Source organism: Vulpes lagopus, chromosome 5, assembly GCF_018345385.1.
Source record: "Vulpes lagopus strain Blue_001 chromosome 5, ASM1834538v1, whole genome shotgun sequence".
In the NCBI taxonomy this organism is placed as follows: domain Eukaryota; kingdom Metazoa; phylum Chordata; class Mammalia; order Carnivora; family Canidae; genus Vulpes; species Vulpes lagopus.
This window is the reverse complement of record NC_054828.1, coordinates 98709178-98723889: the sequence shown is the minus strand read 5'-3', so window position 1 is coordinate 98723889 and position 14712 is coordinate 98709178. Positions and strand designations below refer to the sequence as shown.

General features: G+C 39.1%; 2 protein-coding genes across 2 annotated transcripts in view; one reads left to right on the top strand and one right to left on the bottom strand.

Moving 5' to 3' along the window:
- LOC121492103 (two pore calcium channel protein 1-like) overlaps window positions 1-1833 on the top strand; it is a 40886-nt gene extending 39053 nt beyond the window's left edge. Inside the window, 1 exon segment of the mRNA XM_041757411.1 lies at window positions 46-1833. Within this exon segment, the coding sequence (XP_041613345.1) occupies window positions 46-191 (146 nt within the window). The 3' untranslated portion in view covers window positions 192-1833.
- Window positions 1834-6293: 4460 nt separating this feature from the next.
- BUB1 (BUB1 mitotic checkpoint serine/threonine kinase) overlaps window positions 6294-14712 on the bottom strand; it is a 42172-nt gene continuing 33753 nt past the window's right edge. Inside the window, exons 20-25 of the mRNA XM_041755915.1 lie at window positions 9727-9842; window positions 9222-9383; window positions 8885-9042; window positions 8613-8787; window positions 7962-8068; window positions 6294-6602 (exon numbers count right to left, since the gene is read on the bottom strand). Of these exons, the coding sequence (XP_041611849.1) occupies window positions 6407-6602; window positions 7962-8068; window positions 8613-8787; window positions 8885-9042; window positions 9222-9383; window positions 9727-9842 (914 nt within the window). The 3' untranslated portion in view covers window positions 6294-6406. The remainder of the gene's footprint in view (window positions 6603-7961; window positions 8069-8612; window positions 8788-8884; window positions 9043-9221; window positions 9384-9726; window positions 9843-14712) is intronic.

The following is a 14712-nucleotide window of genomic DNA, read 5'->3' as shown; positions in this document are numbered from 1 at the left end:
ACCCCAACACATTTGAGTTCCACGTGCCTTTCTCCTTCCTCCTAGAGTACAGGACCGTGGACGCCCTGCTGCAGCAGATGTTCGAGTCCGAAATCACTCCAGAGGATGAAGGCCCTTCCTTGGATGAGATTCTGAACTTGTCACCCAGTGACATATATCCCAAGAATCCCAGTTTTGGAAACAGTGCATGATTCTGGACTGGAAGGGTCCACACCTGGAAACCAAGCCAAGCTAGCATCACCTCTTGCATATGCTGTCTAGAGATGGCTTTCCCCAGTGAGTTGTCTCTGTGGCCTGACCAGCCTGGGCTTCAGCCCCGCCTGCCCTGCGAGGTCAGCTGAAAGGTGTGCAGAGGCTGCCTCTGTGTGGCCTGCTGGGGGTGGTTCTGAGGTCTGTTCAGAGCAGTAAGGAGGAGAAGATCTATGAAGAGATCATGAGGAGCACTTATCGTACGCCTGTACATATGTGTGTGAGGTCCTTTCAGTGCATATATGAAAGCTTTTCATTTATTTTTATATGATATTTTGCTATTCTGTTAAATCCTGTGCTACATGTTATGCGAATGACTTTTGAATATTTAAATATAGTGAAGGAATATATCTAGTATAGCAGCTCTGAGATTCAGGGTTTATTCAAAAATGAAGAAAAACATGAATGTGAAAATAAAATTCTGTCAAAATTGCTTCTTTTTCAGAGGAAGGCTCTCAAAGCTTCTTTAATTAAATTACAATTATAGCAAGATTTTGAGTAGGTCACTCTCCGAGGTCACTTTCCCCAGCTGGAAATCTCCCAATGCAGCCACATGCTCCTTCTCAGAAATTAAAATCATTTTATTAACACAATTTTTAATTGTGGTAAATACTCAAAAAGTCCCCATCATAACCAATTCTAAGCATACAGTTCAGTAGTTTTATGTATATTCATATTGTGCGACAGCTCTCCAGAACTTTTATCATCCCAGATACAACTGTGAGCAGTCATTGGTGACTCCCTAGTCCCTCTCCCCCCAGGCTCCCCCAGGCTCCCCTAGGCCTGGCAGCCACTACTCTACCTTCCATCTCTGTGAATCTGACTACTGTACCTCACAATTACATTTTAAGCAAGATGTCAGGGTATCACTCCTCATTCTTCTGTACCTTGTCACAGGCCCCACTCTAAGGCACAGGGTCCATGACCCGAAGTCTCTGAGCTCAGTGAGGCCTGAGTCATGTGTTCTGTCAGGGTGACAACTGAAGCTAGCTTGGGAGGGCCATCTTCCCCCTGAGGCCCCCTTCCCAATGGTGATGCTGAGTTTGTTGTTTGTCCTGGAAACACACCGATCCATTTACAGTCATGTCTGTCATGCATATAAATATATGATGTACCCTCGACCGACACGGTGTGGAGGGAGTAGGGTTGCTGACTCCAGAGGAGTCACAGATCTGCATAGAACTTTTGATACCCCCCCAAAACTTTACTAAGAGCCTACGATTGACCAAAAAACTAGTAACATAAACAGCTGGTTAACACATAGTTTACATGTAACGTGTTTATATATTATATTCTTACAATCAAGTAAGCTAAAGAAAACGTTAAGAAAACCATAAGGAAAAGAAAATACATTTATTATAATACTGTTATAAAAAATATAAGTGGACCTGCTTATGAGTTCAAACTCATGTTCAAGGGGCAACTCTAATTGCATTTTTTATCCTAAATGGGATGTCATGACATTTTTATACATATTGTTCAAGAACCTTTTTTCAGAGCAGCCCCGGTGGCGCAGCGGTTTAGGGCCGCCTGCAGCCCAGGGCGTGATCCTGGAGACCCTGGATCAAGTCCCACGTCAGGCTCTCTGCATGGAGCCTGCTTCTCCCTCTGCCTGTGTCTCTGCCTCTCATTCTCTCTGTTTCTATGAATAAATAAATATCTTTAAAAAAAAAAAAGAACCTTTTTTCACTTAGCAATACTTTTCATCTTGAGATACATATGTGTACATTGGTGTATACACACGCACACACACAAAGTGCTGCCAAGGATTCCATATCATCAGTGCTTCGTGGTTTATCGAAAACTTTACTTATTCATGGGCCCGTATGTCATTCCACCTGTCGGACATTAAACATTACAGAGTAAACCTGGTCATGCAATTTACTTCATGTGTGAGCCGCTGGCTGGGAGAGACTGGATCCCATGACCACTGCCTGGCAGCAGCCCCCGTGGCCACCAGGGGGCCCCAACCACGCCCTTCACCACCAACAGTCTAAGATAAAGGGGAACCACAGAAGTTGGGGCAGCCCGCCCCTTTCTGCAGGTCTTTCTTTACCCCTGCATTTTAGCACATGGTCTCCCAGCAGGAATCAGGCACGTGATTCCTGTCTCCCCCGCAGGGGGACGGGGCCACATGATTGTGTCAGCCCCTTCCGAAGCTGGGAGCCCAGCAGGAGCCTGCACCTCACTGGTCCTGCCCTTGGGAGCAGTCTCTCCCTCTTCTCCACTTCCTGACTGAGAATGGCAACAATCAGAACATCCTGGAAGCCGCCTGTGGAGGGTGGCAGAGTCAGTGCTGGCATACCCTGTCCCCTGACTGTAACAGGAGACTGAAATCACTTGTCTTCTCCAAGCTACTGTGGGAGGGGGTGGTTCTCTCTTACAGCACCCTAGTCTGCTTATAACCTAATCAGTCCAGAAATGGGTTTGTCCGAAACATTCCAGAATGGAACCAAGAGAGATGGATTGACTCAAGGGAGGAGGGAAATGGAGGACTCCTAGGATCAATGGCAGAGAAAGGTGTGGAGGATAGTAGCTTGCAGGTGTGCTTATAGACTGTGCCAAGTGCCCAGCTAATTAGGGGCCACCTCTTCTGATAGGCAGGAGTTATGCTTGTAGTTCCTTAGCCTGAGGAAAAATAATTTTAGAATCATTGCCTTCAACCACAGATGTGATCCAGAGGGAAAAGGCACTGATAAGAGGAGTCTCTGAATCTCCTAAGTGACCAGATTGGTTCTTAGCTAGAACTTAAAATGTGGAGCGGGGGCCAAGGATGAATAGGCAATGCCTTATCCGAAGATAGATATTAAATCTGAACCTACACTGAGTCTCGACAATGTCTGAGCACTTAACAGGACCTGCACCCCTGCTCAGCTTTGCAGGAAACACGGATGGGTAAGACCCACCTCTATCCTCAGGGAAACTTCAGTCTCCTTACTGGAGTGAGCCGCATTTCCTCCCTCCGAGTGCTGACTTCTCACGCATCTGTTCCAGTGGTCCTTTAGATAGAGCTTTTTCCTTGTGCAGATAAACATATTTGTGTGTGTGTGTGTGCAATGCAGACAGGTCATGGATAATTAAATACAGATGATTGCTATAGTTTGTACCAGGTAATGGACACACACACAAAAGACTATTTGGCTGAAGTGCTTAAAGTAACTCACTTTGTTCAGATGGAGCCTTTCTCCCTGGAGACAAGGCTGTTGCTAGGAAATGAGTGTGTGAAGTTTATTTAAGTAAAGCCCTTGGCATAGAGCAGACACCAGATGGGCCACAGCAGTGCTGGGACGACACCGTGGTCAGACTGAGGTTGTTGGTGTGAATAACATGGAGGATATTTGGAGTGTGTTGGAAATTGAAGATCCAGCAATAGCAAACAGGCTGATGGGAACAAAGGACATGTCAACAGGGGCCAGACACCAAGTGTCCTCCCCGCCTAAGCTTGGCACCCACAGCTGCCTTTCATGGATGGACACATTTCACTCTTAGTTAAATAGCACCCTTATCTTCGTCTTGCTTTCCTCTCAAAACGGTCATTGTCAAAAGGGGAAAGAAACCCCAAAACCCCCACAATCTTGGCTTTATCAGTGCTTGATTATTTTGACACTCTAAGAGTCAATTTAATGTTAGTTTTTCTTTTTTTTATATATAAATTTTTATTGGTGTTCAATTTACCAATATACAGGAAAACACCCAGTGCTCATCCCGTCAAGTGTCTGCCTCAGTGCCCGTCACCCATTCCCCCCCACCCCCCGCCCTCCTCCCCTTTTCTGATGAGGTCTATCCCTGGGTCATTTTCAGCTTCCTTCCAAATTGAGTATGTGTGTAATCAGTTATGTAGATTATATTCTTTATGTTCAAAATAAAACATATTTTAGAATCCCATCCTATTAATTTATCCTGCAGACACATTTGCACATGCACTCACTTTTTTGTAGCAATGAAACTGTGAAACCAGTTGTCTCTAAAGAGATGATTGGTTAAATAAACTATGGTACATTCACATATGGGAATGGCTTACAGATGGGCCAATGCAGATGGAAACATGGGCAAGAAAACTGTGAAAGTGTCATAATTCACATTTGTAAGAAGAAATGGATGGGTACTTCTTCAACATGATTAAAAATGTCTCCTTCAGGCCAGCCTCATGAGCATACCAGATACATGTGAGAAGAGCCTCCACTAAAGCAGGAGGCAGGGAGGCCCAGTGCCACTACTGCACAACCCTCTTCTCATGGTCCTAGGCAACAGCCAGCAAGTAAAAAATGCTATTTTCAGCAATTGAAAAGTCACCAGTGAAAAATTGGGAAAGACATACACATGATTTTCACCGTGAAGATTTCCTACTGGGAAACTTCAAAAGAATCATCTGAAAAGTTTTTTTTTTTTTAATAGAAATCAACAGGCTTCATATATTCAAACTACCAGCTAGAGAAAACAGAAGAAAATTAGATTTGACTGACTTAAGCAACCAAAAGTTTAGTTCTAAGTATTTAAATCAGTACTAGTATCAAAAAATAGAAAAAATAAGAGGAACTTTATTTCTCAATTGAGAATAGCATTTTGAGACACAAAAGCCAAAAAAGGCCATTTAAAACTTTACAAAATCCGTGTATAAAACAAAAATTTAAAACATTTATGGACACAGAGATCTTGAGTTAGGAGGCAGATGACAAACTGGACAAATATTTGTACCTCACAAACAAAGGGCTCCTTCAAATTAACCTGGAAAAGAACAATGAAAATGAAAAAGAGGTAAAGAATAAAGAGTTCACAGAAAAAGGAGAACACACATAGCTCTTGAATTTGGCCTAATTTCAGAAGAGAATGGAAATGAAGACAGTAAGGAGATGCCATTTTCTCAAGTCAGAGCAGCAAGTGCCAAGAGCCTGATCCATCCTATTAGTGGATGTGTGGGGAACAGACTGATATATGCTGGCACAGCCCCTATGGGAGGTTTTTTGCAGATGCTCACCTAACATTTTAAATGGGCTCAGCAGTTTAACCCAGCAGTTTCTAGGAACTTACAGATACATCATAAAATGAAATATTACAGTCATTAACGGAAATGAGACCATCCTATATGTAAATACACATGTTAAATTTTAGAAACTGTTAATTATGCTAGTTGTATGAAAAATATACAGAAATAGGCAAGAATCATTTTTGGAAAGATCAAAAAAATAGTTCATGGGCACCAGGTAGCTGGGAGTGAGGGAAGGAGGAGGAAGCAGTTCACTCTGTGCTCTTGACTTGGGTGTTACCTCCAATTTCTTTTCATCATAATGCTAAGGAAAGGAAGGAGGGATGGAGAAATGAAGTTCAGTTCAGGGAATAGGATCCTTCCAGCTTTAAAAGTCAATTGATGCTAAGTTGGCTGCTATTATCTTAGAGGTACTTAATGATTTATACAGCTTATAAAACTGTTTTCGAAGTGGAAGATATTCCTTTGAATGGTACTTTTAAAAAATAAAGAAGCTTAAGATTTATACCTGTAATATTTCCCAGGAACAGCACTGAAGAATGCTACAATAAAGAACAGGCAAATTTTGGGGCACCTGGGTGGTTCAGTCGGTTAAGTGTCTGACTCTTGATCTCAGCTCAGGTCATGATCTCAGGGTCCTGGGATTGAGCCCTATATGGGGCTGGCTCCCTGCTCAGTTGAGAGTCTGCTTAAGGATTCTTTCTCTCTCCCTTTGCACCCCATCCCCTGCTTTATCTCTCAAATAAATAAATAAATCTTAAAAAAGAAAAAAAGAACAGGCAAATTTTATCCATAAGAACTTGAAGTCCTTTGAATATCTTTGAAGAATTTTTTATTGTATACAAATACAAACCCTCAACTTAGAAAAAAGCTGTCTAGCTCCTTTTTTGGCTTAAAGTGAACAGGTCAGTATTAAAAGTGATTTTAGAGAATGTTCAGATCAAGATTATTCTCATGAATGCCTGCATCTCAAGAGGTGCCCCATCAACCTACTGGGTACCTTACCGGGTTGTAGACTTTGTTGAAATATTTGAAACAATTAAGTCACATGGATATATTTTATGGACTTTATTAAGAAACATTTAACATATAAACAATGAATGTGGAAAACAACAAGGGTCAGAGTGCATAGGCCAGCATTTACAAAGTGATTTTTAGGGAATATCCGTTATTTTATTTTCTAGAACGCTTATATTCTAAGAGCAGTACAATCAGCCTATTACGCAGGGTCTTAATCTTGCTTGAATAGTGTTGTTGAAATGTTTTCTTCAGATTTTGCTTTAACAAATCCAAAGATGGAAGATGATGACAATCTGGTATGTTCAACATGATGTGAAAAAATTCACTCCACATGTCCAGATGAGGAAGCCTGGAGACACAATGAATAAATACAAAGTAAAATGTAGTATTTAACACGTAGGGCAACCTCACTCCAGCCTCTGGCTTCTACATACTTGGATAGCTGAAAAGAACTTCACCTAAACACAATTTAATGCACCTAGAATTGGAATGTTGAATCTATTATAAATAAGAGAAATTAAAGACCCAATTGAATGTCTTATATACACCTTACTCCAAAAAACTGATTTAAGTAGTCTTAGATTAGTAACAGGTCTTCAGTGGAAAAACTTTCTCTTTTATTTTTAAGAAAATCAATCTGCTTTTGGCTACGTTTATATACCACACTGCCAGAATCTGACAATCTGGCTGAGTTGTTCTGATGGGCTTAAATATATACATATGGGCCGGGACCGGGTAGATAAGCTAGACTACCCAGTCCAGATAGAGCTCAGATCCGGAGTTCCAACCACCATAACCATTAAAATTAACTGTAAAATCTCTATGGCATGGAAAGAAGGCAGTGGGGAAAAAAGCAGAACACAACTAAATTTGTGTTTCAGACAGGAAATTCAGCCCATTACTATCAGGCCTGCTGAGGGTTGAGACTTTTCTCTATACTGGTGGTCAGAGACAGAAGCCTTCTGAATAACTCTCTGGTCCTTTGATTATGAGCAAGAGAAGGAATAAAGCATTTGCTAAATTTGATGACTCATTATGTAGAATAAATCATAGCTGTTCTAAGTTTTTCTTCCGGGCCTGAATTGAATCGTATTTAGATACTGACACTACATTTTGTAAAATTACTGCCGACTGCTTTTTCTTTTCCTTTTGTCAGGGTGGGTGGATGTGTATGTGAGGGCTGGGAAGTCTCCGCTTAAATTTCTTCAAGATACAAACATGTAAAACCCCATTTGGCTTTTTGGACACTAAATTTGAATATACTCTTCTACATATGTTTTCATACCTCAAAAAAAGTTAAAGTATAAGTGATATAATGAACATACACGTACCAAATACTTAAACATTACCAATAGCTTATTCGAGTAACACTGTATTAAGAGAGCCATCCATGTTGACAGGAAGAGTTCTAGTCTAGTTGTTAATTTTCACTATTATTTTACAGATGAGAGACATTTGAGTGTGTAGAGGATGCCCACTCCTCAGCCAGTTTTCACTGGTTCTATGAGGCGTTGGCTGCCCCACTCTCTGGAAACAGCAGTTGTAGAGCTATGTAACTTGCCAACTGTGCCCAGCATCCAGGACTATGTGGCTTTGCCTCATGTCCCAAGGCAAGACTTTCCCAGGCAGTGGCAGAGATCTATTTCACCAGACGGAACCCAATATTCTGTTTATGCTCTTTCACTGCAGTACCAATGCAAATACTTACCTCCTAAAAAGCCCTTCAGGCTTCCAGACTCCTCCTTCATTTTTCACTTTCATGTAAGTGCCAAAAAGCATGCAGTACACTGTTGCAGCAACCCCAAAGTAATCAATCTATAAGGAAAATTTAGGTATATATGACTAAAATAGTAATTTACACATGAGTAGATTAAGATGTCTAACTTAGGCAGCAAGTTATATAGTCACAGGATTTTACTTTTAAACAATTTGGGAAGACATTTGTTCAACGTCCCACTGATACCCTGGTGAATGCTGTCTAGGCTTTGCTGGAGGCTTCCTAGCCACCGCCTCTGGGCTGGTCCCTTGGAAAGCTGTCCTCCCTGAGCTACCGTGTCCTTCTCAAGTCCCTTGTTTTGCTACCCAGGGGCAAACACAGCACCCCAGCTCCTCTTCCACGTGGGCAGCTTAGAAGTCCTCCCACCTCCCTCCCCAGGGCTCTGGTGGTTGGCCTTCACCTGCGCTCTGAAGCCTCTAGCTGCAGGGTGTGCCCATAACTAAAAATGACACTTGAACTGGTCTTAAATCCAAGGACAGAAGATGACTAGACCAGCTCAAACTAATTAGATCGCCAAAATCATTTCTGAAATATAGTAAGTATAAAGAAACAATTTGTAAACCTCTCCCTTTAGTTCCGTACCTGGTAGTTCCATGGTTTGTTACTGAGCATCTCAATACACTGAAAACCAGATGTTTCACACTTTCCTGTAAATGCAGTTCCTTTGGGAAAAAGTTTCATATCTATACTCTGACCCAGGTCAATCAGTGCCAAGCCAGCAGATATATCATCATCTTCACCATCCTTTTCCAAAAATCTGTATTAAACACAAATAAGGGCCAGGCAACATGAGCACAAATCATAAAAGGCTGCTGGGGATGTGGCAAAAACTGTGTTAAAAGTGCAACACTTGCCTGCTCCCAAGTATGAAATTGTCTGGCTTAATGTCTCCATGAATAATTTCACAGTCATGCACTTGTTCAATCATGCAGAGCATCCTGATCGCAAAGGAGAGGACTAGAGCTTGAGGCATCACTTTTTCTGGGGTGTTTTTATAGAGGTTAATAGCATTCTAGAAACAACAGAGTGGAATCTTAAATTGGTTGCAAATGATTGATGAAATTTCAAGTCAAGAGCTTTGCTCCCATCTTCCACTTCAATAGAAGCTCCAACTACAAAAGATACATGCAAGGCACAAGGCAAAAATGTACTTCAAACTCATGTTGTCCTCATGATAATGAATATACTTACTAGCAACGTGCCATAGCTGTAGAGATCTCCTACTAACACACTGCCATTCTGGAATAAGTGGGCAGAATAGAATTTGATGAACATGTGTCGCATGCTTGGCTTTAATCTCTCCATCAGCTGGGTCCCAATGTAGAACTCCCAGGGGTTGGCGGGCTTCTGGACCTGCAAATCAGATGTGTGACATTCACATCTGGCCTCACATTCTGGAAAATGATAGCCAGAAAAGCAACTTCGACTCCAACAAAGGATGTGGGGTAGAAAGTGATGACAAGTTATGGACTGTTGCTGAAGTATAGGACTTGCTCTGAGAGCACTTCTGTGGCAAGGCCATTCTAAATACTTGCCACATAGTTTTTGTTTCTTAATTGTGAACCAGAAAAAAAAAAAATTGTGAACCAGAGACCTAAATGAAATTACCATTGTCTAGAAAAAGAAAATGAGGCCAATAAAATCAAGTTCTAAAATTCAGTTCTATACTACACAAAGAATTGCTCAGATTATTTACCTTTAAAACAAATTTCTGTTTATTTTTGGTATCATTCACCTCTCCATGGGTAACTTCATAGACTTGGGCAAAGGCCCCTTCTCCAAGAAGGTGATCGACATAGACCAGCAAGGAACCTTAGAAGACAGATGTGTCAAAATGAAAAAAAAGGGCTCAGAACATTATTTTTGGTAAATTTTGTATTTATAGAATTTTCTTGGGTGCATGATTGCTTTCATAAATACAAATGGATATAACTCCCTCAGGAAATGTTTTTTCCTGTCTTAAAGGAAAGTTAAACACCTGCCACAAAACAGCTCCCTTTTTTAAATGATGTGCCAGGCAAATAGAAGCAGCACTGCTGGGTGCCAGGCCAGCCACTTAAATGGCAGGAACAGGGCAGACATCCTCTCTTCATCAATATTTTCATATTAAAGGGATAATGCCTTGGCAAGACCATTGTAATGTTAGAAAGAACATACAAAGATCCTTTGTAAAGTGCTAAACAAAGATCTACCATATGCCTTTGAAAATCACAAGTGTTTTACACCTGGATAAAAAGGGTAAAGTATATTTGCACTAATATTTCTAATAGAATAATTACAATTTTGTATTGAAGTAAAAATTTTATTTTAGAATAGTTTTCAATTTACAGAAAAGTTGCCTCTACTGTTACCAATTTCCTCTACTGTTAGCATTTAATAACCATGGTACTTTTGTCCCAAATACAGAACCCACATTGGTAGGTTACTAAATCCACTCTTTATGTGGATTTCACTAGTTTTTACCTAATGTTTCAGGACAAATCTGTCAAGTCTCCTTAGCCTCCTCCACTAGGTTGGAACAGTTTCAAACCTTTTGTTTTAGGAGACCATGATAGTTCCAAGGAGTACTAGTCAGATAAATTGTAGAATGTCCTTCAAATTGGATTTGTCTTGCTATTTTTAATCTTTTTTTTTTTTTTAATTTTTTTTTTATTTATTTATGATAGTCAGATTATGATGAGAGAGAGAGAGGCAGAGACACAGGCAGAGGGAGAAGCAGGCTCCATGCACCGGGAGCCCGATGTGGGACTCAATCCCGGGTCTCTAGGATCGTGCCCTGGGCCAAAGGCAGGCACAAACCGCTGAGCCACCCAGGGATCCCATGTCTTGCTATTTTTAATAACAATGGGGTTATTGGTTTCGGGAGAAAGACCACTGAGATAAAGTTGTTAATAGATTTTCAAAGTAATTTTTAAAAATCCATATATTCAAAATCAAGTATAAAAAAGTAGACTTCTGGTTTCTAATCTGGCATGTTAAGGAGCTTGGAAGTCCTCACTCTACCTCCACAATAAAACAACCACCACCACCAAACTGAAAATCAGCAAGTCTTCATAGATCCATTAAAGAACTGAAGTCATAGGGCAAATTGCTGTCCCCGAAATTGGGGAGACAGATTGGTGGATACAGAGAATAACAGCTTGCCAGAAAAGAAGCCCAGGAACAGAAATCACCACTGGAGCCAGTACCAGGAGGATTATAACACTACAAATGCCTCAGATCTTATTTAAGAACAAGTCTTGAGGGAAACCCAAAGCCAACAAGGGAGTCAGAAATAAGGACATGAATGAAAACTTTAGCCTCTACATTAGCAACAAATAGTAAACACAGCTTAATCTTAAGTCAGATAAATCCTACAGTAGAGGCCTATTTTATCTCAGTTCCTTTTACTCAATAGATCAATCAATAGATCAATTTTTTCTAACAAAAATTATAAGGTATACTAAAAGACAAAAAAAAAACCACCAGTTTGAAGACATAGAGCAAGTATCAGAGCAAGACACTGATATAACAAAGGTTTTGGAATTATAAAACCAGTTTTTAAAATTATGATTAATATGCTAAGAATTATAATGGAGAAAAGGATAATATGCAAGAACAGGTGGGAAATGTAAGCAGACAAACAGAAACTCTGAGAAGGAATCAAAAGGAAATCTCACTATAACAGAAACAAAGACTATCTTCGATGAGCTATTCAATAGGCTATACATGGCTGGGTAATGAATTAGTCAGCTTTTAGGTACGTCAATAGAAACTTCCAAAACTGATTTGCAAGGAGAAAAAAATTTTACAAAGATAGAAAAGAATGTTCAAGAGTTATGGGTTAATTACAATAGGTGTACCATTATGTGTAATGGAATGTTAGAAGGCAGGGAAATGAGAAAGGAATAGAGAAAATATGTAGAGTATTAATAGTTGAGAAATTTCCAAAATTAATGACAGACTAACAAATCAAGGATCTAGAAATCTCAGAGAACACAAGGCAAGAAAAATAGCCAAAAGTCTATACCCAGGCAAGCTGTATTCAAACTGCAGAAAATCAGACAAGAAAAAAATATTGCAAGAAGCCAGAGGAATAAAACCACCTTACCTATAAAGAAACAAGGAGAAGAATTACATTGACTTCTCTTTGGAAACCACACAAGCAGGAAGCAAGCAGAATGTTAAAAGGAAAAACTATCAATCAAAAATTCTGTATCCAATGAAATGATTCCTTCAAAAGTAAAGAAACAAACCCTTGCTTACACAAAGATTAAGGTAATCTGTCATTAGTAAGCCTGCCTTGCAAGAAATGTTAAAAGTTCTTCAGAGAGAAAGACAAGGAGATGATCCAGAAACTTAGATCATAAGAGTACAGGAAAAAGGAATTAAGTGAAGATAAAATAAAATATTTTATTTTTCTTATTCTTAATTGATCTAACAGCTAATCAAAATAATAATTGCTATAATGTATTCAGTTAAGTACAGTTAGGATAAGTGAGAGAGAGCATCTCTTATTAACATACACGTTAAAAAAATCTCAACAAAATATTAGCAAATCAAATCCAAAACATGTATTAAAAAAATTATTTACTATGACCAAGTGGGATAGTGCAGGTACACAAGGCTGGTTCAACATTCAAAAATCAATTAATGAATCTGTCACATGAACAAACTAAAAAGAAAAATCACATGACCTTATCATAAAAACAGAAAGTGTTTGATAAAAGCCAATACCCATTCATAACAACTTTCTGCAAACTAAGAGTAGAAGGAAGCGTCCTTTATTTTATTTTATTTTATTTTATTTTATTTTATTTTTTAGAAGGAAGCGTTCTCAACTTGATAAAGAACATCTACAGCTAACATTACTAGTGAGAAACTAGCTAAGTATTTTCTCACTAAGATGAGGAATAAGGAAAGAATTTCTCCTCCCACCATTTCTACTCTGGAAGTCCTAGCTAAAACAATAAAACAAGAAAATGAAATAAAAGGTATATAGATTGGGAAGAAATAAAAAAAGTCCTTGTACACAGATGACAAGCATCATCTAGCCAGAAAATGCCAAAGAACAACAACCAAAAATCCTCCTGTAATTAATACATGATTATGATTACAGTAAGATTGCAGGATGCAAGGTCAATATATTAAGTCAATTGCTTTCCTATGTACCAGAAATTAGTAAGTGGAATTTGAAATTAAAAAAGCACAATACCACTTACATTAGCATCCTCCCAAATGAAATAATTTGGGTATAAATCTAACAAAATATATATAAGATCCATATAAGAAAAACTACAAAACTTTGATTTAAAAAATCAAGTAAGGGCAGCCCGGGTGGCTCAGCAGTTTAACGCCGCCTTTAGTCCACGGCGTGATCCTGGAGACCCAGTATCGAGTCCCACATCGGGCTCCCTGCACAGAGCCTGCTTCTCCCTCTGTCTGTGTCTCTGCCTCTCTCTCTGCCTCTCATGAATAAATAAATAAATCTTAAAAATAAATAAAAAATCAAATAAGATCTAAACAGAAATATTCCATATACATGGATAGGAAGACATGATATTGTCAAGATGTCATTTTTCCCAGCTTGATCTTTAGATTCAATGCAATTCCAATAAAAATCCCTGCAAGTTATTTTGTAACTACCGACAATTGATTTTAAAGTTTATGTGGAAAAGCAAAAGGCCCAGACAGCAAACACAATATTGAAGAACAACAAGTTGGAGGACTGACATTATCAAACAGCAAGATTTACTACAAAAGCGACTGTAATCACAACAGTGTAATATAGATAAATAGACCAATGGAAAAGAAGAGAGAGCCCAGAAATAGAGCTAAGCAGATAGTCAACTGATCATTGGCAAAGGATCAAAGACAGTTCACTTAAGAAAGGATAGCCTTTTCAGGCAGCCCCGGTGGCTCAGCGGTTTAGCGCCGCCTTCAGCCCAGGGCGTGATCCTGGAGACTTGGGAATGAGTCCCACATCAGGCTCCCTGCATGGAGCCTGCTTCTCCCTCTGCCTGTGTCTCCGCCTCTCTCTTTCTCTTTCTCTCTCTCTGATGAATAAGTAAATAAAATCTTAAAAAAAAAAAAAAAAAAAAAAAAAGAAAGGATAGCCTTTTCAATAAATGCTGATAGAACTGGACATCAACATGCAAAAATTAATCTAGACCCAGAACTTATACCTTTCATAAAAGTTTACTCAAAATAGATCATACACATTAATGTAAAACATTTTTAGTTTTAACTATAAAATTCCTAGAAGGTAACAGAATAGGTAGGTGACCTTGGGTTTGCTGATGACCTCTTAGACACAACATTAAAAGCATGATCCATGAAAAGAAATAAATTGATAAATTGGACAAAATTTTAAAATTTCCACTCTGCAAGACACCGTTAATAGTATGAAAAGATAAGTCAAAGACTGAGTGAATATCTTAGTGAAACACTTAAGTGATAAAAAGATATTCAAACTCTTAAAGATACAACAAACTCTTAAAACTCAGGAAAATGGGGGAAAAAAAAAACTCAAAACTAAGAAAATGAACAACCTGGTTTTTTAAAATATGGGCAAAAGATCTGAATACATAACTCACCAAAAAAGACATACAGATGGCAAATAAACATATGAAAAAAATGTACAACATCATATGTAACTAGAGAACTGCAAATGAAAAGCAATAATGAAATACCCTATTGCACA